Source organism: Mycena indigotica (genome assembly GCF_014461135.1).
Source record: "Mycena indigotica strain 171206Taipei chromosome Unknown Mind.scaff0001, whole genome shotgun sequence".
Lineage (NCBI taxonomy): Eukaryota > Fungi > Basidiomycota > Agaricomycetes > Agaricales > Mycenaceae > Mycena > Mycena indigotica.
In genome coordinates, this window is record NW_023503000.1 from 3,635,713 (window position 1) to 3,659,850 (window position 24,138).

At 50.4% G+C, this 24,138-nt stretch overlaps 8 protein-coding genes across 8 annotated transcripts; 4 read left to right on the plus strand and 4 right to left on the minus strand.

Moving 5' to 3' along the window:
- Positions 1–2,599: 2,599 nt before the first annotated feature.
- Positions 2,600–3,930, minus strand: MIND_00104400 (uncharacterized protein; the record flags this gene model as incomplete). The annotated part of the gene is made up of 3 exons (XM_037357992.1): positions 2,600–3,068; positions 3,118–3,857; positions 3,907–3,930. 3 exons carry the CDS (start codon positions 3,928–3,930, stop codon positions 2,600–2,602), a joined length of 1,233 nt encoding a protein of 410 aa, XP_037225902.1.
- A 562-nt stretch (positions 3,931–4,492) lies between these two features.
- MIND_00104500 (uncharacterized protein) lies at positions 4,493–6,509 on the minus strand (the record flags this gene model as incomplete). The annotated part of the gene is made up of 7 exons (XM_037357993.1): positions 4,493–4,735; positions 4,790–4,843; positions 4,892–5,136; positions 5,193–5,318; positions 5,370–5,491; positions 5,775–6,315; positions 6,368–6,509. 7 exons carry the CDS (start codon positions 6,507–6,509, stop codon positions 4,493–4,495), a joined length of 1,473 nt encoding a protein of 490 aa, XP_037225903.1.
- Positions 6,510–7,254: 745 nt separating this feature from the next.
- On the plus strand, positions 7,255–8,606 carry MIND_00104600 (Peptidoglycan-binding domain-containing protein 1; the record flags this gene model as incomplete). The annotated part of the gene is made up of 2 exons (XM_037357994.1): positions 7,255–7,686; positions 7,737–8,606. Exons 1-2 carry the CDS (start codon positions 7,261–7,263, stop codon positions 8,604–8,606), a joined length of 1,296 nt encoding a protein of 431 aa, XP_037225904.1. The 5' UTR covers positions 7,255–7,260.
- A 1,119-nt stretch (positions 8,607–9,725) lies between these two features.
- On the plus strand, positions 9,726–10,564 carry MIND_00104700 (uncharacterized protein; the record flags this gene model as incomplete). The annotated part of the gene is made up of 5 exons (XM_037357995.1): positions 9,726–9,774; positions 9,833–9,943; positions 10,029–10,159; positions 10,219–10,242; positions 10,301–10,564. 5 exons carry the CDS (start codon positions 9,726–9,728, stop codon positions 10,562–10,564), a joined length of 579 nt encoding a protein of 192 aa, XP_037225905.1.
- Positions 10,565–11,424: 860 nt separating this feature from the next.
- On the plus strand, positions 11,425–12,158 carry MIND_00104800 (uncharacterized protein; the record flags this gene model as incomplete). The annotated part of the gene is made up of 4 exons (XM_037357996.1): positions 11,425–11,778; positions 11,847–11,861; positions 11,912–11,995; positions 12,051–12,158. The coding sequence occupies 4 exons, from the start codon at positions 11,425–11,427 to the stop codon at positions 12,156–12,158; spliced, it is 561 nt and encodes a 186-aa protein (XP_037225906.1).
- Positions 12,159–17,978: 5,820 nt separating this feature from the next.
- Positions 17,979–19,886, plus strand: MIND_00105000 (Ribosomal lysine N-methyltransferase 4; the record flags this gene model as incomplete). Its single annotated transcript, XM_037357997.1, has 9 exons — positions 17,979–18,107; positions 18,159–18,345; positions 18,398–18,474; positions 18,510–18,590; positions 18,638–18,943; positions 19,000–19,071; positions 19,141–19,349; positions 19,416–19,614; positions 19,668–19,886. The coding sequence occupies exons 1-9, from the start codon at positions 17,991–17,993 to the stop codon at positions 19,884–19,886; spliced, it is 1,467 nt and encodes a 488-aa protein (XP_037225907.1). The 5' UTR covers positions 17,979–17,990.
- Positions 19,887–20,077: 191 nt separating this feature from the next.
- Positions 20,078–21,206, minus strand: MIND_00105100 (uncharacterized protein; the record flags this gene model as incomplete). The annotated part of the gene is made up of 7 exons (XM_037357998.1): positions 20,078–20,254; positions 20,309–20,412; positions 20,466–20,560; positions 20,610–20,691; positions 20,734–20,778; positions 20,833–21,028; positions 21,078–21,206. The coding sequence occupies 7 exons, from the start codon at positions 21,204–21,206 to the stop codon at positions 20,078–20,080; spliced, it is 828 nt and encodes a 275-aa protein (XP_037225908.1).
- A 661-nt stretch (positions 21,207–21,867) lies between these two features.
- MIND_00105200 (uncharacterized protein) lies at positions 21,868–24,021 on the minus strand (the record flags this gene model as incomplete). The annotated part of the gene is made up of 12 exons (XM_037357999.1): positions 21,868–21,903; positions 21,951–22,053; positions 22,104–22,275; positions 22,322–22,511; positions 22,562–22,730; positions 22,779–22,840; positions 22,887–23,003; positions 23,054–23,199; positions 23,253–23,350; positions 23,406–23,577; positions 23,638–23,842; positions 23,893–24,021. The coding sequence occupies 12 exons, from the start codon at positions 24,019–24,021 to the stop codon at positions 21,868–21,870; spliced, it is 1,599 nt and encodes a 532-aa protein (XP_037225909.1).
- Between the last annotated feature and the right edge of the window lie 117 nt (positions 24,022–24,138).

Below are 24,138 nucleotides of genomic sequence, written 5' to 3' on the forward strand. Positions count from 1 at the left end.
TGGAAAGGCTTAGATTGTATGTAATTGAACTTGAATTGATTCCATACTAGTAATAAAGCTGATAATAACCAGTGATATGCTAGATGTTCTTCATATCTGCCAACAATTGTCTTATGGCACTGAAAAAAAAGTTGGCTTCCAGAAACTCAAGGTCCAAATCAAGCAATGGGTCAAGCGAAAGAGTATTCAGAGTGAAATCCATAGATTGAGTGAACATACTAACAAATGCTTTCTTGCATTCACTGTGACCATCTTCTCTCCTTGCTAAGTCTATGATTTCTAATCAAGCTTAGGCATTGTCAGCAGTCAGGATAGAGCAGGCTACAGCTCATGTCAGTTCCCTGCAAGAGACATCTCTGCATATTGATCAGAAACTACTTGTTCATCATGTAGAGAGTCAGGCTAAGCTTCATAAAATAGAAGACTTGATGTCCCAGGTGCTTCTTGAAACATCCTTTGGACATAATATTCTAGAGCAGACAATCAAGATTATAACCTTGGTCAGATTTTTATCAATGAAAATAGTAGCACATACTAATATAGAGACCTCTCAGGATCTTGGATATAAAAGTATTGAAGCACAATATCTTTCTGCACAATCACTGCGACTTCTGTCAATTACTCGAACTGCTATTATCAACAAAACTTATATGCTAGATACCTCTTGCTGGCATATCAAATTATATGCATCTCCAGTACAGAGTGCTGACACAGAGCATATTCTCTATTCTATTCTGGGGCTCATTCTACAGTTTCAGACCAGAAATAATCTGGATCTAGAGTTGATTGATAATTGCATTTTACAGCTAGGAGACAGACTACATAGAATTGGAATGCCTGCTATAGCAATAGCATGGAAACTGTTTGCTTGTCAAATCTTATCTCAAGTGGAAGATATACATGCTAACACTGTTATCCCCACGACTAGCATACACTTATTTTCGGCTTTCTCAGTCATATAGGGCATGTAAACAGTATCAGACAGCAGTCAATGCAAGTCAGCAGGCAATTGATCTTTGGTATAGACACTTCCAGAATAGTGCTTCATCAGAAAACATGCTCTGGTTTCTTTATACTATAGAAACTCATATAGAGAATCTTCAGCTTATAGAGAAGCATAGTCTTGTCCTGTCTTTTAGCAAAGAAATGTTTGAGCAAGCATATTCAGCACTCCAGCTTCTAGCAGCATTCTTATCTGAAAATGAGTGGACATATGAAAACCAAACTCTTGCCAAACAATGTTGCAAGGCCTACTTTCAATATGCTAATATACTTGCTTATACTGGGGACTCATTCAATGCCTATAGTATACTAGTAGCAGAATTTCAAGCCTTTCAACAGTTACCTCTCTACATTATCAGCTGCATTCACACCAAACCTGTTATCAATCTATTATTTGATCAGATATTATGTCTAACTAAGCAAACTGATTGCTTAAGCCTTGATCTGCTAGACACTATCAAGATCTTCAGCAACCTTGCAACAAATTGTCCAGCCATGTTTTCTTATCCATTTATCCGCTTGGTTTATTTCCAAGCCTATATTAGTAGTTCATCGTTGCCTTCAAATGAGATGAATCTTGAGCCAATTCTTCTGGGATGTGATAATGTCAATTTGTTCTCATTACCTTTTGATGATATATCAGGCTGTCTTCCATTGCAGACAGTTGTCAAGAGTGTGCTATTTGCATTCTATGCACAACCCTTCAGAGTTTATTTTGATCTTATCCACAAGCTCTTCATTGTGCATCCTTATTTGGCAATGTCTGCACTGCAAGAAATCATTCAGAGGACTGGCAGAAATCCAGGACATCACTTTGTTGACTGGATTTTATATTCCCTCAATGCATTTATGAACAGTCCCATAACTTGGTCTCTCAGAGCCAAATTAGTTCAAATCCTTGACACATTCCTGTCTTTGAATAATGGTACTCCAGTTCAACAGCTGATTCTTGCATCTGCATATCTGCCAGAAATCACCCAATCACTTTCTGAGCTTGCCATTCAAGATGCTCTTCTGAACAAAAACCTTGTTGATAGGGTTTTGAACCTACTTGGCCATTCTAGGTTCAACACAGCTGTTGCCATACCAGGTCTGATGTTACAACAACATCTGAAAGCCAACCTTGAACCTGCTGCCATCGAGGAGAAGGATCAGCAGAGTATTACCGTTTCTGAACTGCGTGGCCCTTCTAGTAAGCCAAAGCTTGAGATGGGTGTCCAATTACAAAGTAGTAAGGATGGCAACAAGAACACAAAGCAATTCCTTCTTTTGCTTAATAGACTGTCATGCTGGTGGCCTTTGGTAGGATTGCAAGCAAGTGGGCTGATCATGATTCTTAGTATAATTGTGTATCTGTACTTGTGATAGTTGGCCAGAATGCACTCATTGTCAAACTAAAAATACATCAGTAACAAAAGTAAGCTACCTCGTTGAGCACATTCAACGCACCACCACAAACCTGTCACACAACAACCCCGTCGACACAATCTTCTCGCGATGATGTGCCCGCGCCACCGCCGGCCCGAACAGCTCAAAGAAGTCCTCGTCCTGCCTCGAGTCGGCGCTTACGCTCGCGGCCGGCCTGTGCGCAGCCTCGTCAAGGGCCGTCTGCAGGGCCTCGATCGGAAGGGTGAGGGTCTGCCACGGCCGCCAGACATATACCTCCCGGCCTTCCATAAAGTCTTCTGGGTTTCGGGGCGTGGCGGAGCCGGTCCGGGCCGGCGCGATCGAGGCGAAGGACAGCAGAACGGCGCATACGCTGTCTTTCGAGCGGGGGGGGCGGGGCCTCATGCGGGTCCGCATCAGTTACCGTCGGGGCAGCAATGATGTGGCAGAGCGCGATCCCGGGGATGGACAGATCAGCTTTGGGCTTCTGGTGAAACCCAAGCTGGGGAACGTGTAATATGTGCTTTACCCGCAAACGCATATCGGGGTTCAGAGACAGCAGGGAGGAAACGCGGCGCGTGGCGAGGGACGAAATGAGTCGCATGGTGTCCTTCTCCCATAGCGAGCGAGCAGATTCTCGCGCATCGTAAAACGACCTGGCCCATGCCGCCAACCCCCCACTGTAAATAGTAAGCACCGCAAAGGTACATAAACGAACCAGCGACATACCGAACAAACTTCTCTTTTTCCTTCCCTTTCGCATTGGCCTTCTCCGGACTCACTATCAGGCCCCGCTTCTCTTCAAGCGCGTGCGGCGTTGCCCACTCGTCCACCTCTGCGTGATAGTCTAGCAGCAACGACGCAAGCTCTGACGGCCCGCTCTCCGAGAATATATCCGTTGTCCGCGCCAGCATCGTCGTATTGATCGTCCGCAGTTTCTCTGGGGGGATCGATGTAGCTGGAACCACCGGGACCCGGGGTGGCACGAGGTTCTTCAAAGTGGTAGATGGTTTTGGAGGAGTAATCGGTATCGGGGGCGGGTCCAGTTTCATTTGACGAAGGGCAGAAAACTCGACTGGGGGTGGCGTCGGTACAGGAAGAGGCGGCGGTTGGCGAATACGGGCTCGTGGCGGAGAAGGCGGAGGTGCCGGATTGAATAACGGGACGGGTGGTTTAGGGGCCGACTTCATGGGCCGTGCATGCTGGGCTGCAGGAGGAAGGCCATTCGGCCGCGATGATGGCTTCTTCAGAGCGGAGTCAAACGCGCTGAATGTCGGAAAAGGCTTCTGTTGCGGTTTCTGCGCCTTTGACGCCGACTCCGCAGCCCGTTTGTCCAACCGATCCGTTTCCATGCCGTCAAAAGCAGAGGCAAATTTGGGCGGCGCGGCCAGCTTTGGCGGCCGCGGTTTGGAAAATCCGTCCGGCTGGGCCATAAGCCGCGGCCGTTTGCCGGGAGGCATATCGGACGACTAGAGAAATCAGTTTAAACAGAGCTGTAACAATAGAGCAGCGACGCACAGGCCCTTCGCCGCGTTTCGACATGGTTATAGGACGAATCCAGGTTGCATGGTGGTGGTTGAGGATGAGGATGAAATGATTACGTAAACGACATGTGACCTTAGGGAAACTTTTTGCCTTCCCTCATGCCCTCAAGATCGACACCACACGCGGAAAAGCTTAGCGGGAGGGCTTCTCAATGACTGTCCCCGCTGCTACTTATGCCCCAGATCCTTGCAATGTTGATAGACATGGAATTGACTGAGCAAACCGCGGCCAAACGATTCGATGAAACCCGACGAGAAATTGCTCTGCATATCGAATCGCTTATTCTCCCCTGATCCAAACGTCCAGACCAGGTAACGCATTGCATCCTAGTCTTCATGGTCTTGCAGTTGACGTCGAGCAGGTCGTATACGGTATCCCATCCAAAATGAGGTCACGGTCAAAAACAGCAGTTCAAACATGTACAATGTCACAATGGAAATCAAAGGACGGAGAAGAATACAGTTCCAGTTAACGTTCCTGAGCCCGATAGTAAAAGAGGTATCGCCGCTTAGCCAATGACTGACTATTGGAGTTTGAACCTGTCTCAAGGTCTCAGACTTTACGCGATGTCGCGCCCCGCTGCCACCCACGCGCTCAACAGAATTCCCTTACTCCAGCTCCCGTCCTCCAACTTCACAAGGAGCGCCCGGTTGCTGCACTTGATCGCTCTCGGCCGATCGAAGTGATTCCCAATCTTGACCAATTCGCGAGAGCAGTCCCAACATTTGAATGGCTGCACAGACGATTCGTCAGATGGCCTTTTCGGGTCAACAAATTTCGTCACCTTCAAACCACGAATGGACTGTATGCGCATAAACAGAATGGATAACAAGGTTCTGGAGTTGGTACTACACACCTTTGGGTTTGGCGGCATTGGTGCCGTCAGGTCAATCTCAGTCGATACGCCTCTCTAAAATCTGTCAGACAATGATAACCAGGCCAGCTTTTTTCGCCCCACCTTGCCTCTCCGACGTTTCACCGGAGCCCATTCGTCCCACTCTCCCCTCGGCCTCGGCCTCGGCGGTCTATTTTCTGTTCCATTCACAACAGTGGACGTGTTAGCAATGTCAGTCGGTTCCTTCGACTGGTCGTCGGCTTGTGGAGAGTCGGACAGAACAACCCGGCGTCGCGGGCCTGGGCGGAGTCCTCCTCTCGTTCCTACCGGTCTAGGCATCAACATTGCAGCGTCGGCCGCCCTTGTCACTATAGAGATGGAATGCATATAGCTTTAGGCATCGAAGTCATCAGAGTGGACCGACCTCCAGGAGGAAGGAATGTGAAAGTGAAGGCTGGTGTTGCGCCGACTGTGTCAGGGAACACGGAAGGGAGATGGGACGAAAAGCTTTCGGATGGAAGACGGCTGGGTGTGTCAATAATATGCTGAGCTGGAAACAAAAGCCTGAGCTAGAGAAGACTTGAAGCAATGTGCGACATACGGTGTTCAAATGCCTGCCCAAACCCTTGTTCTCCTTCGTATTCTGGCTCGTAATCGATCAGGTCATCTCCAAACAAGTCGTCGTCTTCAGCAAGAGGCTCGTCGTCTCGAGCCAGAAGTGGCCTGTTTCTTGTTGTTGTGGAGTTAAAGGAAAAGATTTGAAAGGCTGCATCATAATTGAGCAAGGCTAAGCGTTGGCGAGGGACGCTCTAACTATCTGCAGCACAGATGGGTCCGGCCAATGCCATTTATCGACGTGTCGAAGGAAGAGATCGTGAAAGGGGCGTATGACGTCACGCGACCTGTCAAACCTTTCTTTTTTTTGATTCCGTTTAACTTTCAGTAACTTTCAGTAACTTTCAGTCAAGAATGACTTCAAAGTATGGTTGATGTAAACACAATCTACTTCATAAACTTCACAATCCATGTGTCGACAAGTTCGCCTCTCGATTCCTGACCAGGCAAGCTCCGTTTTGTTGCAAACTCCTCATCGCGACAAAATCCCTGCAATCGGCATCGAGTGCCCAGGACATCTACGCGCCGGAGTGGCCCTCCATCTGGCGTTGGAGTATGTCGTCGTTCCCAAGCCCTGAAGATCCGCCCGCGGAGCTCTTCAGAGGCAAAACCCCAGTCTGTGTCCGTCAACGGAGTTTGGAGGGAGTCGTATAGCGCGATGAGGATTTCTTGACAAGTGATTGCGCCAATACTGCATACTTCGATCGCCCATGGAAAGTCTTTACTAATCAAGCGGATGGAATGCGGGCGCTTTATTGGCCGGGATGAAGGACAAAATGGAATGTTGAGGTCGGAGAAACGGTATGCTGGGCCAGCCCGTGTGTTTTGCGTCGATGGTGAGACTCGTATTGTCGAAGGCGGACATCTGACATCGTAGGATATGTGAGAGGTGGGTGGGACGTGTAATGGAAGGGCAATCGGAGGATCAGAGACTGGGTTTCATTCAATCATTGTCTGGAATACAATATCAGCAAATTTACTTACTCGCCAACTCTTCTGTCGGAAGTCGTATTGGCCTGCCAATTCGCGGAGCATTCGGTGGCATGGGGACCGCATCCTTTTTCTTCGGAGAGGGATAAATCGGCCATGTAGGCGAATCCCGAGCGCGACGAATATTGGTAGGCATAGCTGGTTGTTCTGTTACTGTGAGATGGAAGTAGGTTGAGAGAGGGGGGATATCGGTGAGGGACGGAGGGAGAGCAAGATGAAAGAGAGTTGGCCATTGTCCTTCTGCGCATTACTTATATGCACACAGTCGACGGTGCAGCTCAAAGCGTCGTTGATGATATGGCTGATCAGACAAAGTAAGGAAAGACACGCGCCGTTGGGTTTTGTCGCCTCGAGGCCAAGAAAAGAGACCCGAGATAGAGTACAAGTAATTTGATTTCCATTTCGCCATTGTTCTCCCAACGTGTTGCAGCAACAGCAATCCACGACGCGACGGAGAATTGCGGGACAGTAAAATCAAACTAAATCCGTGTGGTTTATGTGCCATTGTCAAGCAGCGATACTTACTCAAGGGGAGCGGTCTTCTAGGTGGCCACAGTAAGTTGCGCATATGTTTATGCAAGCGCAACAAGGCGCAACATTGACGTCGAACTAGTAGTTTGAGGCATTGTTGCCATCGTGTCGGTTCATAAGTGTAGAATCAGGGTCGAGCTTTGCCCAGAGGTAAATTGCACAGGAACAAAGGGCTCTTCTCTTGCTTAAAGCACCCCCTGTGTCGTCTGGACTGTTTCTGGGCGAAAGCTTTCGACAGCTTTCGACTTGTTGAGGTGGGCGGGGAAATAGTGACGAATGCGTGACCGTTCCCCGATTTCTCGACCCTCAACCACCCTGGCGTTTCGATCTAGCATTTGGCTTCAACGGGTCTTGCAATGACCCTGAAGCCTTCTTCTCCAGAGTCCATCTACTTCAACCCTTTTGCTGTCGAACAACACAGTACCACGGCAATTGATGTCAGCCACCGCTCGTCTCCCAGTCGTCAGAGGCCAGTTGTTCGGCGCCGCACATCCAGCTCCGACAGCTTTACGAGCACGAGTAGTGGGCTCAGTATCTTCGGGGCCTCTACTTCTACAAGACATTTACGCATAAGGACCGAGGGTGGTAGCATCGCTAATGGTCATCACCCATTGCGAAGTGCCGACCTGTCGTCTACATTCCAGAACGGGGCGGGAGTAACAAGGCCACAACTCAGTCGTATTTTGAACATCCCGCCACTAGTCGACGCACCAAGTGTCCCGGGTGCTGATATGATGGTTGAGGAGCCAACAGCAGACGAGAAGGTTGTATTGGTTCATGAAGTGTGTCTCGAAGCTTTTATAACTCTCCTTCGTGACTCAGCCTTCTTCAGATCACTTCCAAAGACTCGCTCGCTGGAATTGCACTGAAATACGGGATAAGCTTAGCGGAACTTCGGCGAGCCAACTCCCTGTGGTCATCCGATTCGATCCATTTGCGCAAAGTTTTATATATACCGCTCGATAAGACCTCTCGCGCGCAGCAACTCGCTCCAACACCTCTCCTTATCTCGACCGAAGAAGACGAGGAAAAGCAAACCCCAACATCTCCTACTCCGATTGAGAGCGCCTCTATTCGTCGAGTTCCCGCCTCCCAACTATCTTTCTTTCCTCCCCATTCTCGGCCGCAGCCCGAAAGCCCGCCATTAATACCACTAGAACCACAACCGAAACACTCCCGTCATGTACGCCACGCTACTGCTCCGGGCACCGCATCACCCGCCTCAGGCCCAGTGGGCTCACCCTCTTTAACTTCCATTCTATCTGCATTACCCATACAAGCTTCAACTCGGGACACTATTATCGCGCGTTTCTCTTATGATAGCACAAGTTCGAGCTACTCTGACCGTGAAGAAGGTCACGAGTTAGATGATGTCCGACGGGGTGCCTCCCTAGACTCCATTTTCAATCCCTCTTCCGGTAATGATGCAACCCCCAAAGCGAAATCCGGTGTCACTGCGCCCACCCACTCACACACTCGAACGGCCTCGGCCTCATCAGCCGCCTACAACAATAACAATGTTTCCAGAGCCGAATATCGACGACAAGGTCCACTAAGGACCGTTCAACTTGAGCCATCTCCCGTGATGCAACTACCCTTTGCAACAGTCAGGAAGAAGGCCACGCGTATAAATGGGGATTTTGATCTTCTTGGATTGGGGAATGGTGAGGGTCAAGGCGAGACAGTAGATTGGGACCCGTGAGATCAATCAGACGCTATGCTGGCAAAGCTGTCTACTGACCTCGGGCTTCCGACGTGCTTGCTTCTTTTCGGTAAGCTGTGGAGGGACGGATAGCTTCTCGAAGAGCAGAGAAGAGAATGTAAAAAATTTACGACCTTAGAGGTGAGAGTTCGTTTGTTTGTCCATTTCCCGTCAATGTCTGATGGGTCTTTCTGTCTTGCTACTCCAGCATCTAATGTGTACCATCATCACACCATTCGTGCGTTCATGAAGAGTTGGCTCGACCAGTTGCCTCACCCAGGACAATTCCCTCCAACGTAAGATCGCAACCCGTGTTTTGCAAAAGGCAGCGACTGATAATGGCGTATTTTTATCTTCCAGAACATCGCCATCCATAGCCTCAAGGATGTCTCTTCGCTCGTTTTATCGCCAGCCGACGGTGACCACGGTCGGAGCTTGGATATCAGCCTCGAGTTGGAGTTTTGTTTTCATGTTACTGTACGTCTTCGGTTTAGTGGGTCTACTGCTTACTGAAAGACGCAGAATCACCGCATATTCTCGACGTTGTCCGACGGCTAGGTGTGCTCAAACGTGGAGACTATCTTGCTGTGGTGTGTTTTGCGCAGTTATCTCTGAATAGAAGATGTACGTAGAAGGGAGATTTCCGTGTAAGCAACTGGCTGCATCTCCAAGTCATGATGTTTGGCGCATCAACGGGGTGGCTGCCCTAGTTGAGCGAACGGAGATTAATTTCAGAGAGTCAAGAACGCTTATTGGCTTGTTGAGGTGCATAAAAATACTTGAACAAATTGCGAATTGTTTGGCGATGCTCAAATGGGGTTAGTGATCTCTGACAGACCAACAACTTGCTCCCAACTTTTCGTCAAGAGCAGAGTTGTCCGCTCAACATCCGCCTTGTTCGCCCGCAGATACTTGGTGCATCTGATGTTCAGTCAAACTTCCCAGTCTACCAGCAGCACTCGAGAGCAATCTGCCTGATTGAGCTGGCTTCGACCGTCAAGGGAGCAACATGGCGTTTTTACCGTAACATGGCTTCGTCCCGGCGGGCTTGTTCTCTCGCCCTCGATTCACCCACGCAATACGCAGTAGCTCGTTGATTGTCAACCTCCTGCTCGAAACATGGCGCTCCACCCAACCACAATATACTTCAATATCCCCGTCCAAGTCGGTGCGTGGCCCGAGCCCCGACCGTGACCCTGACTTGCTCAAACTGAATACGAAAAAAGGTCCCACAGGATCCTGGCGCAATTTGGATACCCACTCGGACGACATGATCCTCGCGGTCGCCTTCCCGTTTATCACTGTTAGTGCATTGAGCATTTACGGCGTCATGCAAGGTATGTGGACCCAGCCTGAGATGCACGTTTATGTTAGACGGGCTTCCTCTCGTTCGCCGGCTGATATATGGTTTTTTGATTCTAGTTCCACCACTCGCTACCTCAAGTTTTCCCATTGCGCTTTTGTCCACTGTCGTGCCATTGGGAGCTGCTACCCCACTCTCTATTGTTCTTTTTGTGCTAGGTGCTTTCTTTGGGGCAGGAAGCTGGTTCATCGTTGGTTCATCGAAAAGAAGACAGCGTAGATCGTCATGAGAGAATGATTTTCCTGGCAGTGGGCGGACGTATTATGTAGACTCGTGAGTGTGGTGGCATGTTTCACAAAATCCTCTATTTAGCGCTCATAAACTCAATTAGAGCCTAGTGGATCTTGTTCAATTGCCAGTGAAAAAACGTGGCTTTTCTGTCTCCCACAACTTCTTTCTGCGACTCCTCATGGCAACGGCCCTACAAGCCGGAGCAGAGGAAACTACCACGGTAGATCAACTCTCACAGCTCAATAACCTCCATCAATTGAATATCGGCGCGGACAGGTGGCAGCTTAAGATGAGAGCCCGAAAAAGGCAGTTGCCAACCTATGTTTCGTACATCCCCGTTGCCTTTGTTCTTCAACGGGGTTAATCACGGCTCTATGGTGCTTGCGTTGGGTTCCAGACTTATGGTGCATCGTGGAGTCTCTGAACGTCGTTTGATTCATGGACCGTTTCTGTTGATCGAGGGAACACAGCGGCGGAAGGGCGGAAAGGGAGAGCACGATCCCACAGACAGGTTGCGCCCACTAATTTTCACTGTGCCTTGCGTTCCTCTCGGAAAGCGTCGCTTGGGTGCCGAAGACAAGCTGGCTGTACAGGAGGTAATACCAAACTCTTCGAGAGTTGTGGGTCCCAAAAGCAACGTTCGTATGATTAGCGCCTGGTGCCAATAATCTGGGCGTTTAAGGACTAGACTGCCACAATGCGCCGACTCCGGCATATCCGGACGACCATGTTGTCGTCTATCTACGACAATACTGGTGCGTGCACCTTTTGGATTGTGTGTGAAGCAATGCATTCGATCCAGGCTTTCTTTGTCCCTGGATCGCCTCATTTCTGATGATTCCCACCAGGAAAAGTTATACAGGCTGTGGAGGTATCATAACAGAAGACCCACACAAGCAACGTCTTGTCCGGGTTTCCTAGTCGTCACCATCTCCGTTTCAACGGGAGACTTCGAAGACAGACTTCTATAATCCTGAATCGCGGAAGGCACTATGTCCCGAATCGCTTTCAAGTTGCCGTCACTCGATCTCCGCAACATAATCTCTTTCGGGCTGGCAGCGGAGCGCATGCATGCCCATGATTGAAACGAGGAGTGGTTCACCGCGTGTCACCAGTGACATTGGCTCGTACCGGACTTCGCCGTGAAGGGACTGAAAACAAGATAAATACTGGACGTCAGCGCTACTCTTTTCTCCTCAGGACCCACATTTCTATCTACCCCAAATGGCCTCAGGATACTCTTACAGGCACCCGTACGGCACCGACCTGGGCAGAAAGCCTCCCCCATCTAATGCTCATAGCGGCAACCGATACTCTCATCACAGTTCACAGGCTACCAATGGGCAATATGGCCAAATCTACGCTCCTCTACCACCCAGTGATATGCCGCCCTCAGGCTATCAGTATAATACATACCCGCCTGCTGCACCCAGCCACCACTACCAAAACCGTGACCGACAGACCCCCGACGCTGGGTTGCAGCACGCGCCAGATCCGAACAACTCGACCCGGTCAGAGGCACAAAACACAGACACGTCGTCGCCCGGGCCATCGCAGCGGCGAACCATGGAAGTTTCTGTCAGTCCACATCCATGCCCAGCCTCGTCCTCTTATTTGTCTGATCTGTTCTCTTTTGCACCTTGCAGGTGAAATTCGCTCGTGTGCGTCATGCTACTTTTTATAGTTGCTGTTGGACTGATGTTCTGTGTAGAACCAGCACGTTCAAATCCGCCTCAATGCCGCCTCGGGGTGGATCCCAGCGGTTGTTGTCGCGGTGCTGGAGCTCATTGGCAAGGTTGGTATCTCTGCTAGGCCTGGTTGATTGTCACTGCTAATTTCTCGACGACTAGAAGGTCGGCTTCCAATATCAAGTCAACTACACGGTCGGCGGCGCGGAAGCAACAGAATACATCCCTGGTAACTCGCGCAACATCCGCGCAGCACCTCACATGCACTGACTGCATACTGACATGTTATTGCGCTGCATTTTTTCCTTGTTACTCGGCGCTATTCCGTGCTAGTATGTGATTTGGTTACTATACTGTTTTTCCTTGACCATACTTACACGCAATGTTCTAATCTCACTCTTACAAGCTTAAGCTCAGACTACTGTGATGTCGCTCCTTGATAAACATACGACTGTGGCAATTGGCATTGATAGGTTAGGGTTAGAGTGTGGCACTCGACCCAAAGTCAGCCGTCGAAAGTAGCCAGAGAAGCAACTTAAGTTGCATTCGTTGTTGAGCCACTGGCATCCGATTCGGCCAAGCTGACTTTCTGCCCTAAAAACAATTGTTACCAGTCCTCAGTGTCTAGTAATACTAGATCTCCGAGTCGGAGTCGTTGAGGGTCAATGAAAGATCAGATAATATCCAGCATTATTCTCTCTGAGCACAGGGGAGTAACCATGGCGGAGCGACAAGCAAGCACAATGCTGGAGGCAATCAACTTGAGCAGTACTAATCGCCCGTCGACTGAGACCGTCTATCTCCCGCCTGACAACTTGAACTTGAGTTGAGAGAGTAACTCCCGAAGCAAAAGCCGCACAGGTTTTCAGGGCCGTCGCGATCGTTTCAAAGGTGCTTACGTCGATGCCCGAGAAACTGGCGCTGGCACTAGAGCGCCGGCGCCAATCGACAACTTGAACTTCTAGATCTGTTCAGCCTGAGTGTTGCGCAACAATACCAACTTGACCCTCATGAAGGCGAATGTGGATGAGAAAGCATTAGTTTCTGATCGTAGTTGATGCAAGACCGCACCGTGGAAAGACGAGGGTAATGAAAAATGCAGTCAGGTCGTTGCAGCAGGGAAGGAAAGGCACATGTCCGTTTACCATGTGACCCGTGACGCTGCGTGTTGTCACACACTTTCTTTCCTTCCCCTCATCCGTGCATTTTTTTTCTCATATCACGGCCCCGCAATGCATTGGAATGGATTCTCCGCATGTATGACCATTGAAGGACACGTTGTTCAGGAGCATGCGACGACAGTGTCGGCGGATAAGAAGACCATCACTTGTTGGGTCGCGTCTGAAGTTGGTAAGGTGAGTAAACTTCTGTTGACAGGCGTATAATTCCAGCTGACCAACTCGTTAGCACTTCGTTGTGCATTGGAAAAACGACCTCTATCGGCATTTCGACACGAGCGGCTATATCACGATGGATGGGCACGAATGCGGCGGCGCAGTGTTGTCCAGCCAAATCCTACCCAACTCCACTGCTCGTGCCGGCATCTCGGATGGAATGACTCTTCACCCGTTCAAATTTGGGAGCCTTGAGCTTTCAGGTGCGTGTTTTATTTGCTTCTCGATCCTCTGCTCATAGACCGAAAGACGAGGAGTCATTGCTGAGCCAACCGGAGAACCCTGATTTCGGCCTCATTCGACTGCAAATTGCCCCAATTGCTCACTATGCTGCAGCGCCTTTCACTCCCGCCGGAACTCTTCCAAAGATCAAGATGCACGAAGAATCCAAGTTACATGGAGCTCACCGCGTCGAGTATGTTTTGTTGCACAGTCTTTGTGTCATGACGCTTGTTTCCTACAGACTTGGGGAAGGACAGAAACTTCCAAAGTACACCCCTCGCGTGGTCGTATGGCCTGCGGGACCTGAGCTTGTCACTTTCTGTTTCAAATACCGCTCTCTGGGTATGCGATCCAAAACCCATTTTTTTCAAACAGATGATGACTTGATTGTGCAGCCTTTCTACTGGAATCTGGGATAATCTCTTCGCGCGACCCTAGTACTGCTATCACTGGCCCACACATCCATTCACCAAAACCTCAAATTCCTCATCTAGCCCCTCCTCGACTCCTCGTTCCGAGTATTCCTCCTCATCAGCCATACAAAATCATACCGCCTTTTCCGCTCCACCTTCCAGGCCCTGGCCCATCTCTGTCGCGAAAACGCAAAGCACCTGGCGGCGAAACTTCTGTTTTCCGCATGGCAAAACTTGGTCCCGAAGACGAGGATTTGGCTGATCTTCAGCAAATGAATGTCCTGCGTGTATGTCAACAGCTTCCCCAAAAGCTTTGTTTACGGTTCGCAGGACCAGCTCAATCGCCTGGAAGCAAAGGTTTCCTCAAAGAAGTCTTACAAGAAGCAGAAGATCAGCGGACGGGAGCCAGATAATGACATCTCCGGATTAGCCGCAAACGTGCAGGCCAAACTCGACACTTTCCCTCCCAGAACCAGTACCGCTTTGACCGTCAACACCATCAGCACCACCACCACCCCGAACAGTGACGAACACACCCAATCCTCTGCATGACCTCAAATCGCATCGCTCGCCCGAATCGTGTCTCGCTCGAAGAATTGTGTATCGCAAAGGTTTTCTCTTGTACCGCAACCTCATGTAGAAGTATAGCAACTGTCTCTCAACGCAAGTGTACTGTCGACTACGAATCCAAAGCAATGTTGTTCTCTGTTTCTCCATTTACAACACCCGTCCGAGACTATACCAAGAGTTGGCACCTGCTGTTTTGCTGTATCAAATGATGCTTCGAGCGAACTTTTATGTGGGTGGTCTTGCTTTAAAATACTTCTTTAGACTGTGCTAGATGCAGTTCATTGCGCTACCTTTCCCCGTTTATACCGAACTCCATGCGAGAGCAACAAGTACCTCTTGAAAAAGTCTTCCGCAAAATCGTCAAACGGACGGTACTCCGCACCCAGTCTATACGCCGCCGCAATCCCCGAAACACACGCGAGCTCGTGCATATTCTAGTCACCCACAACAAGTCAGAGACGTAAAAAAGGAAGGAAAAGACACCCACCACCAGTGTCCAGCTCCCTGCGAAATACGTGCTCCGCTGTCCGTTAATGAACTGCATCATTGGCACCACCCGCACGTAGTGCTGCCATCGATGTCCGAGTTGGTGCCACCACTTCACCTTGATGACCTTGTCCTCCCGAATTTGGCCCTTCGTCCACATCGCCTCGTTGCGCTTGTCGAGGAATATCGTTTGATAGACGTGTGGTTTACCCTGGGCTGCGTTCCCACCCTCCCGGAACTGGTGCTGGTAATTGGCAGCTAGCCGGGGCGAGGAACGAGCCACGGTTAGCGAGAAGATAAGCTAGCTGGAGAGCACTCGGCGGCGGCCATCAGCTGATATGTCACACAGGTCACTCCCATTCATCCTTAGCTCGGCACCACCATCTAGCCTCGCCTTCAAGACTTTTGCGTTCTCTGGTTCTCTACCCTCTGTCTAGGTTACATCTCCCTCTCCTGAGTCCTTGTGACTCCTTTCTCTTTCTCTCTGTCCTTGAGACATGTCCTTGTGACATTTTATTTCCTTCTTTACATTGCTTCTGTTCCTTCTTCATTTCTTGGTCCTTGAGACCAGTCCTTGTGACATTTTAACACTTTCCTTCTGCTTTGTCCTTGTGACACTTCCCCTTTCTTGTCCTTGAGACACCTCCCCTTCTTTGTCCTTGAGACACCTCCCTTTCCTTTGTCCTTGTGACACTTCCCCTTTCTTGTCCTTGAGACACCTCCCCTTCTTTGTCCTTGAGACACCTCCCTTTCCTTTGTCCTTGTGACACATCCCCTTCTTTGTCCTTGTGACACCTTCCCCTCCTTGTCCTTGAGACATTTCCTTTTCTTGCTTACTGGTAGCACTATCTGGTCTTGCATCAAGCTCACCAACTCTTGGGTCTCTGTCACCTCAAGCACTGCTGGAGCCTCCTCTTAGGCTGAAGACAGCTGTCCCTGGGTTTTCCTAGGGTTGTGGTGCGCTTCTATCATCCTGTTCTTCCTTTCCTTTCTCTTCTCCCACTTCCCCCTTCCCTTTGTCGCAGCACTCCGGGTGGGGTGCCTGCTGCTGCCTTGCGTTTGCCGGCCGCGCTTCGCTTTGGAGCACTGCTCCTTTGGGGGGGCCGGCTGCTCGCTTCTGGCGTCGGTTCCCACCCAGTCGTGCGTCGTGCTGGCCGCAGGCTGCCTCGAGTTTGGTCTCCCGCCCAGAGCTGCCTTGTTGCACTCTTGTGGCTGGGAGCGCCTCAGGTGAGCGTCGCCCATTCCCTGGAGTCACCTCAGTGCGCTCAGGGCTGGGGGCGCTTCATGTAGCCTGTGGCCGAGCCAGGCACATTTCCATCTATGTATAATGCGCTTATGCATTCATACATGAATTTTTGTCTTCCCCAGTCTCTTCGGAGATATTACTTATCATATTCCTTCTACCTACATCCTATATACTACCTACGTGATGCTAGCCGAGTGTGACCAGCTAGCTTATTGGAGCAGTCAAAGCTCATCTCAATGCACTCCGGGCGGTCTTTGTATGTCTTTGTATAGTACATTGGCCGGAAACCCGATTTGTCACCGTTCTCTCCCTTTGCAAACGCAAGCATCTCCTTCTGCTTATCTGTCTCAGGCTCTGCTGCCAGTTCTGGGACAAATTCCGTCTCGTACATCTTCTTGAAATAGTCTTCGTCCGAATGGGTGACGGTAACATCGTCGAAGAATTGGGCACCACCAAGCACATATTTCTCTCGCCACGATGTTGTATTGCCCAAGAGACGTTTTGCGTCGTCAGCCAACACACACATGACGATCGCGTCAAAATGTTCTGGCTCCGCTGGTTCGCCAACAGCCTCGGGGTTGTCTGAATCGGCGATGCACGTCTGGGTGCGGATAATGACGCCAGTTTTCGAAGAGCGGCAGAGAATAGAATGGAGTTGGGTGGAAGTGCGGATGTCGACGCCTTTGGAGCGGAGATCAGATGCCCAAGCTTTGTAGAACGCGTCAAGACAAGGGAAGGTAAACATGGTGGGGAGATTGGGGAGCAGAGTGGAAGGGTCGTAGTCCCAAAGTTTCATGTTCGGGTCGTCGAAAAGACGCTCCAGGATTGCAGAAGCAACATGAGCTGTTTGATTTCCTGGCCAGACATTAGGTACTAGTCAGGATATTTCGAGAGCAGACCTAGACATACCCGTTCCAAGAAACAACGCCATCAGTGGATATACCATCCTCTCTCCAAACCGCTTGCTGAACCCACAAATACGCAGCATCTTCTTGATAGGAAGTAGCCCTAGCACCGGTATGGTCCACTTCACGAGCTTCAGAACCTTGCCGAACTTCTTGATATCGCTTCGTAGCTCGCCCACAAGCTTGCTGGGGAAGACATTCGTCCAGAATCCCTCCTTGCCCTTGCCAAACGCCACCTGGAGCTTGACCTTCTCCGCTTTAAAACCGTAGCGCTCGAAGAAGTTGAAGGTGTGGCGGAAGATGGGCGAGCCGCCTTGCACACCGTCGTTCAACCAAGACGTGCCGAAAGTCTTGTTGTTGAGCGAGATGGAGGTTGCCTGGCCGCCGGTTACTGGCGCGCGCTCGATAACAGTGACAGAGAAGAGATCGGGATGCTGCGCGAGAGTTGCGGCACAGGACTGCATGGTTGGTCAGGCCGAATATGGAGAAAAAAAGGGCAGAAACTCGCCATGCCTGCTGCGCCGGCGCCAATAATGACGACGCGTTTCTTTTTCGTGTTATTTGCGTTTTCGGACGGCATGGTGAAGGGGAAAGAGAGAGCTCAACGACTGAAGCTCTAGGAGAACTCGACGTCATTGAAAATAAGTACTCGAAATGTCTGATATGAGGCAGACGTCATTTGCGTGTCGGCAGTAGGCTCACCAGGAACGGAGGTCAGCATTTCTCGGAAACTCTCCTGAGATTCGGTGGTCAAAACTGCACCTGTAGTTGTGGTGAAAGGTACAGCTAGCCTCAAGTCACGAGACCGGATTGACCGGGCCGAGACGGCTGTCAATCATGGCCTTAAAAAGTCAACCAGAACTTGTATGGACGCCGTTTTGCTATGGTTCACGCACCATGGCGGAACCATCGACGCGTCTTCCATCGGATTCGTTGACTTCTCTAACGCGGGTCGCGGCGCAGTCGCTCTGCGAGACATCCCGGTGAGAAAAACCCTCCATTCGTCACTTTCTAGTACTGACTTGATTGGCCAGGAAAACCACATTTTGTTCAAGATTCCGCGCAAGCTGCTCCTATCGAACGAAACTTCACCTCTGCCTGCTCTCATCGGTCTCGAACAATGGCGCGCACGCAAGATGCACATTGGATGGGCTGGATTGATCTTGTGTATGTTGTGGGAGGCAGCAAAGGGGCAAGAATCCAAGTGGGCTCCATATTTGGGTCAGCCAGACTTCCTCGATATCGGAGTTTCAGTTGATTTTGTGCATGCTAGACTCCCTGCCAACGACGTTTGACACACCTATGTTTTGGAGTGAAGGCGATCTCGAAGAGCTGCGGGGAACCTCCATCGTAGGCAAGCCATGCAGTTCTTACAACACTTCTAGTCTGATCTGTTTAAACTAGAAAAACTAGGAAAAGCCGACGCCGAGAAGGACTTCCACGAAAAAGTACTCCCGTTAGTCCAAGTAACTTGTCTACTGCATCCTCGACACGAGATTCGACCTGCTTATAGAGTCGCCCGGACATCTTCCTCGCTCCTACAACGTTCTACACGCTTCAAAGATACCACATTATGGGTAGCCGGATCCTTTCGCGCAGCTTCGATGTGGAGAAGAACGAAGAGGACAACGAGAATGAAGCTGCAAACACCAGTGTGGGCAGCGCAATGGATGTGGACTCGGATCACCCACCAACCACTAATGAGCACGAAGAGACTGGGTCGGACGGGGAAGCAGAAGATGATGAAGAAGACGACTCCATCGTCGTGTCGATGGTCCCACTAGCAGACATGTTGAATGCGCGATACGGTTCTGAAAATGTCCGTCGAGAACTTCTGACTCCTCGACATCGGATGCTTATTTGCGCTTTCGACAGGCCAAATTATTCTACGAAAAATATGCGCTGGGCATGATCTCGACTAAACCCATTCTGGCGGGCGAGCAAATCGTGCGTGGGCTGTCTATTGACACGCTCGCCAGCATCTCAGTTAGGATTCGCTAACATCTGTGCTGACAGTGGAATACTTACGGCGACCTTCCAAATGCCGAACTCCTTCGGAGGTATGGTCATGTCGACCTGCTCCCCTTGGACGACCAGCCTGGAGAACTCGGCAACCCAGGAGATGTCGTCGAGATCCGCGCAGACCTCGTCATCTCCGCGCAGAACCTATCACAAGAGGACACAAAGGAGCGGATTGACTGGTGGCTCGAACAAGGCGGGGATGAGTAGGTCCACTTTTTTTCTGGTATCCTCCAGTTGGTGATTCTTGTTTTCTGATATTCCGCTTCCAGTGTGATCGTCTTTGAATGGGACATGGTCATTCCTCCTGCCCTCGTCGCCCTCATCCGCCTGCTCCGCCTACCGCCCGACGAATTCGCACATGCAGTCGAGAAGGACAAGGTTCCTAAACCAAAACTCGATCTGGAGGTGCTGTCTGTTGTCATCACCGTGCTCGAACGGAGGCTAACCGAGTATCCTACAACCTTGCTGGTACACTCGTATAAAACCTTGTGCTCTTTTCACACTAACAAATTGCGTTCAAGGACGATCTCAAACTGATGGAAGATGAAGGCCTCTCTATAAATAAGAAACACGCCCTCGTCGTGCGCATCGGAGAAAAACGCATCCTTCAAGGTGCACTACAAAAAGCCATGGAGGCACGAACGGCAGCGGAGGCAGCGTCACAGGTGACTAGCGAAAGACCCAGGAAACGGAAAGCAGGGGAGGAAACCGGGAGGAACGTCAAAACCCGGAAGCGTTGATAGATTCGAGAAATTTTGTTGCATCATATGTATACAATAAGTCAATTATTTGCGAGCTCTTGCATTGGCGGAGTTCGGACTTCCACGAACGTTCACTGGGATATAGGCTGTTGCTTTTAGTGCTCAACACAAGGAAAGTAAGATATGTACTAAGTGGTTTACTATATGTTCATCGCCCTGCATAACCGATCTCAAGTCAAGTCAATAACTTCGCTCGGCCCATTCTCCCGCTTGATCTTCTTCCTGGGACGAGGGTTCACAGTCTCATTTGGCCCTGTCAAGTCAATGACCCCGCACTCACTCTTGATCCGGGGCTTCTTGTCCACTTGCTTCGCTGCTATCCGCGCTTTCGTAGCCAAGAGTTCTTCCTAAACGGTTGCAACATATAAAACCTATGGGCCAAAAAACAGTAGATGACCGACCTCCAGACGCTTGACTTTCTCAATGTCATCCTTTAGCACCACATATTCAGATGGAGAGACGGCGCGGTTGAGAGGCGGCGCAATTCCGTTGGCACGTAGGATTTCTGAGGTATTTATCAGAATCAGCATACTAGGCAAACAAGTTCTTTATACATACCGATTGGTCGGTACTTGAAGCGAAATTTTACGAGGTCAGGACCGATCGGTCTGGTATTGCGGAAGGTGTTGGAAGAAACTTGTGGAGCACCGAGCCTGCGCAGATATGAACGTCGATGAATTGACTGGCGAGGGTTGGCCTAACTGGACTTGTTGTGTGACAGCTTTCTTCGACCTTTCATGGATATTCAAGGATGGCAGAGACACGATCGTTTTCGTTCCTTTGGCTGGCCCAATTAGGGAGGGAATAACTCTGAGGTCGATGGTACCCAAGTCAGGAAGATTAGGCCCTGTAGCAAGCAAGGTATCGTCATCTATAAGATTCAACTTGAAGTCAGACGTGTTACGAGCAACTGAGAGGGTCTTACCGCTTAGAGTGAGTGATCCAAACATAAAGTGCTCAACCGTCGTCTCCCGCAATGCACCCGCCAAGGTGCGATGCGCAGGGAGGGTATAAGACTTGTCAAGATTGAACAACTTTCCAGCACACCAAGCACCGTCCATATAAACTTTGCCACTGAGAGAATTTTCATCACAGAGGATATCCCATTCTACACTGAAGGTCTATTACTTGGGTTGAAATTCGTCTTTCTGGTTTGGAGGAAATACGCACTTTTCCCACCTCAGACGCAATCCAGCAAGACACGACCCTTTCCGCCTCGTCGACCTCCACACCATACTCCTCTGCGTCGACTCCGTCAATCTTGATCCACGCGCGGAACTGGTCGCGCCACTTGGGCATGTCGAATGTCGTGAAAGAGCAAGCAATTCAATGGTGACATCACGCGTGACGGATCACGCCTTAGATAAGATAAGATAATACTCGTCTTCACAGTTGCTGCTTCCTAGATCATGCGGCGTGCGCACATCGAGGAAGGGATTACAAAGTAGCCAAATACTTAGTCTCGCCAAGTTGGTAACATCGGAAGTATTTTTCGTGCTTGAACACGTTGACAATGGTGTCAGCAGTCAGACTGCCAGTGCACTACTTAATTACTTACTACTGGAGTCTGGCAATAGCGCCGTGACTTGGACCAACCGATGTTAAGTCAAGTCAATAACCTCGCGAGTACCATTCAGATTCTCGCCCTTGAACTTCTTCTTCGGCGGACGGCGAGCAGGTCGCCGGGGGCTTGGTTCTGTCAAGTCGATGACACTAGCCTGACTCGTGCTTGATATGCGGTTTCTTGTCTGCTTGTTTTCCTGCGACCCGGGCTTTCGCAGCCAAGAGTTGTTCCTTCGCCGAGCTCCGTGAGCATGCCAATGGGGTCACCGATGCAACAAGTTACCCACTTCTAAACGCTTGACTATATGCACGTCGGCATCATCGTGGCAAACATCGGGTTTTGGCTCCACGGACGCGGGCCTCGATATGGGCGGAGAAGCGGAAGCCTTGCGCTTGGTCAGAGGCGGCGCAATCCCGTTGGCGCGCAAGACTTCTGAAATTACACATGAGCTCCAGATCTAGCTCGCTCGACGTAAATACTCTTATACCAGTTGGCCGGTACTTGAAGCGGAATGTTACGAGCTCTGGACCGATAGGCGTGCTTCTGCTGAACAGGTTTGATGCTGCCAGCGGAACACCAAGCCTGGGAAGATATTAGTACTGGCCAGTGAGCATAGAGGAAATACCCCTGACTGTACTTGCTGCGTCACAGCTTTCTTGGATCGCTCGTGAATCTTCAGCGCAGGTAGAGTTGCCCCACCTTGCGGTGTTGAAAGCATGCGCTGGACCCGAACAGGGAGAACCTTCAGCTCGATAACACCCAGCTCCGACACATTTGGCCCAGCAGAAAGTAACTCATCGTCATCTGGAACGGATTACTCACTGAGAATGTCCATATTTGCCAGACATACCGCTGAGAGTAAGGGCGCCGAATACGAACGGCTCAATGGTATCTTCTCGCGCGACGCCGACATAAGTATGGTGGACGGGTACCCTGTCGCCAAAATAATACTTCCCGCTACACCGAACGCCGTCCATATACACAGTCCCGCAAAGCTGTGAAGTATTGTGGGGCAAGATGTCCCATTCTACTGTGAACGACTCCAAGCAGTCAAAACTCAACTCCAAGTTTAAACCCGTCAGGCACGTACCCTTTCGACCTCAGACCCAATCCAGCAGGACACAATCCTCTCTCCCTCGTCGACCTCCACGCCATACTCCTCGGCGTCAACCCCTTCAATCTTGATCCAGGCGCGGAACTGGCCGCGCCACTCTAGCATAGGCCGTCGTCCAGCACGTCGAAGAAAGGAAAAAAAACAGCTGCCAGCATTTTCAAGTTGACAGCAACGGATCATTGACAGTAAGTACCGTAATGGCGAGATAAGATAACGCGCGTGCTCTGTATCAGGCAGGCTAGTTATCATACCAACCTTAAGTCAAGTCAATAACCTCGCTCGGCCCACTCTCTCGCTTGACCCTCTTGGCCGCTGGCTGCGTCAAATCTATACTAGTGATCCCAGACTCGCGCTTGATACGCGGCTTCTTGTCCAGTTTCTTGGCTGCTACACGGGCTTTCGCAGCCAAAAGCTGTTCCTATATCGAGAAAACCATGAGTAGCACAACCGGGGCAAAACGTGACCGACTTCTAGACGCTTGACTTCAAGCTGATCCACATCCGAGTCGCCATCGCCAGCTTGCTCTGGTTCAGCATGCGCAGATTCGGACCTGGATGGAGGGGCAGAGGTTTTACGCTTGAGAGCCGGCGCAATTCCACTGGCGCGGAGGATTTCTAGAATACAAATCATCATGAGGATGGCTGCTGGCAGGCGAGTTCGCTCCTACCCATCGGGCGGTACTTGAAGCGGAATGTTACGAGGTCCGGGCCAATGATTGTACATTTCTGGACGCCACGGGGGGCAATTTTTTTGGGAGCACCGAGTCTGGGTAGAAATCAGCTCAGCAAAAGTCAGAGCACAAAGCGAAAAGTGGTCTGACCGTACTTGCTGTGTCACGACTTTTTTTGACCGTTCGTGGATGTTCAGGGACGGCAGGACGACCGGTGCCTCCCTCCTGGCTATTATTTTTCCAAGGAGAACAGGAGTCACTTTCAGCTCGATGACACCCAAGTCAGCGAGATTCGGTTCGGTGGCAAGCAAAGCGTCGTCATCTATAATTCCGAGTCAGGGTCAACCAGGGAACCCATTTACGGCGGGCCGGGGAGACTTACCGCTCAGAGTGAGGGTGCCGAACATGAAAGGCTCGATGGTCGCTTCCCGTTGAACACCCACGAAGTTGCGATGGACAGGGAATACGCGAGACTTAGTTTCATAGTCAAAAGACCGTGCAGCACAAGGGATTCCATCCACAAGTACTTTCCCCCGAAAAGGTGATGCACAATTGTCCGAGAGGATGTCCCATTCTACACTGAAGGTCTTCGAGGGAGTTGCCTATATGATTGGTTTCAAACAACAGACGCACGCACCTTTCCGACCTCTGACCCAATCCAGGAGGACACAACCCTCTCCGCCTCGTCAACCTCTACGCCATACTCTTCAGCGTCTACTCCGTCAATCTGTATCCACGCGCGAAACAGGTCGCGCCATTCCGGCATATCGAATGGACGCGTGAAAAGGTGAAGCAAAAGAACGAGATTCGTGACGTAACACGTGCATCGGTTGGATTATTGAAGATTCAGCATTCATCGCCAGCACACCAGTCCAGAACGATA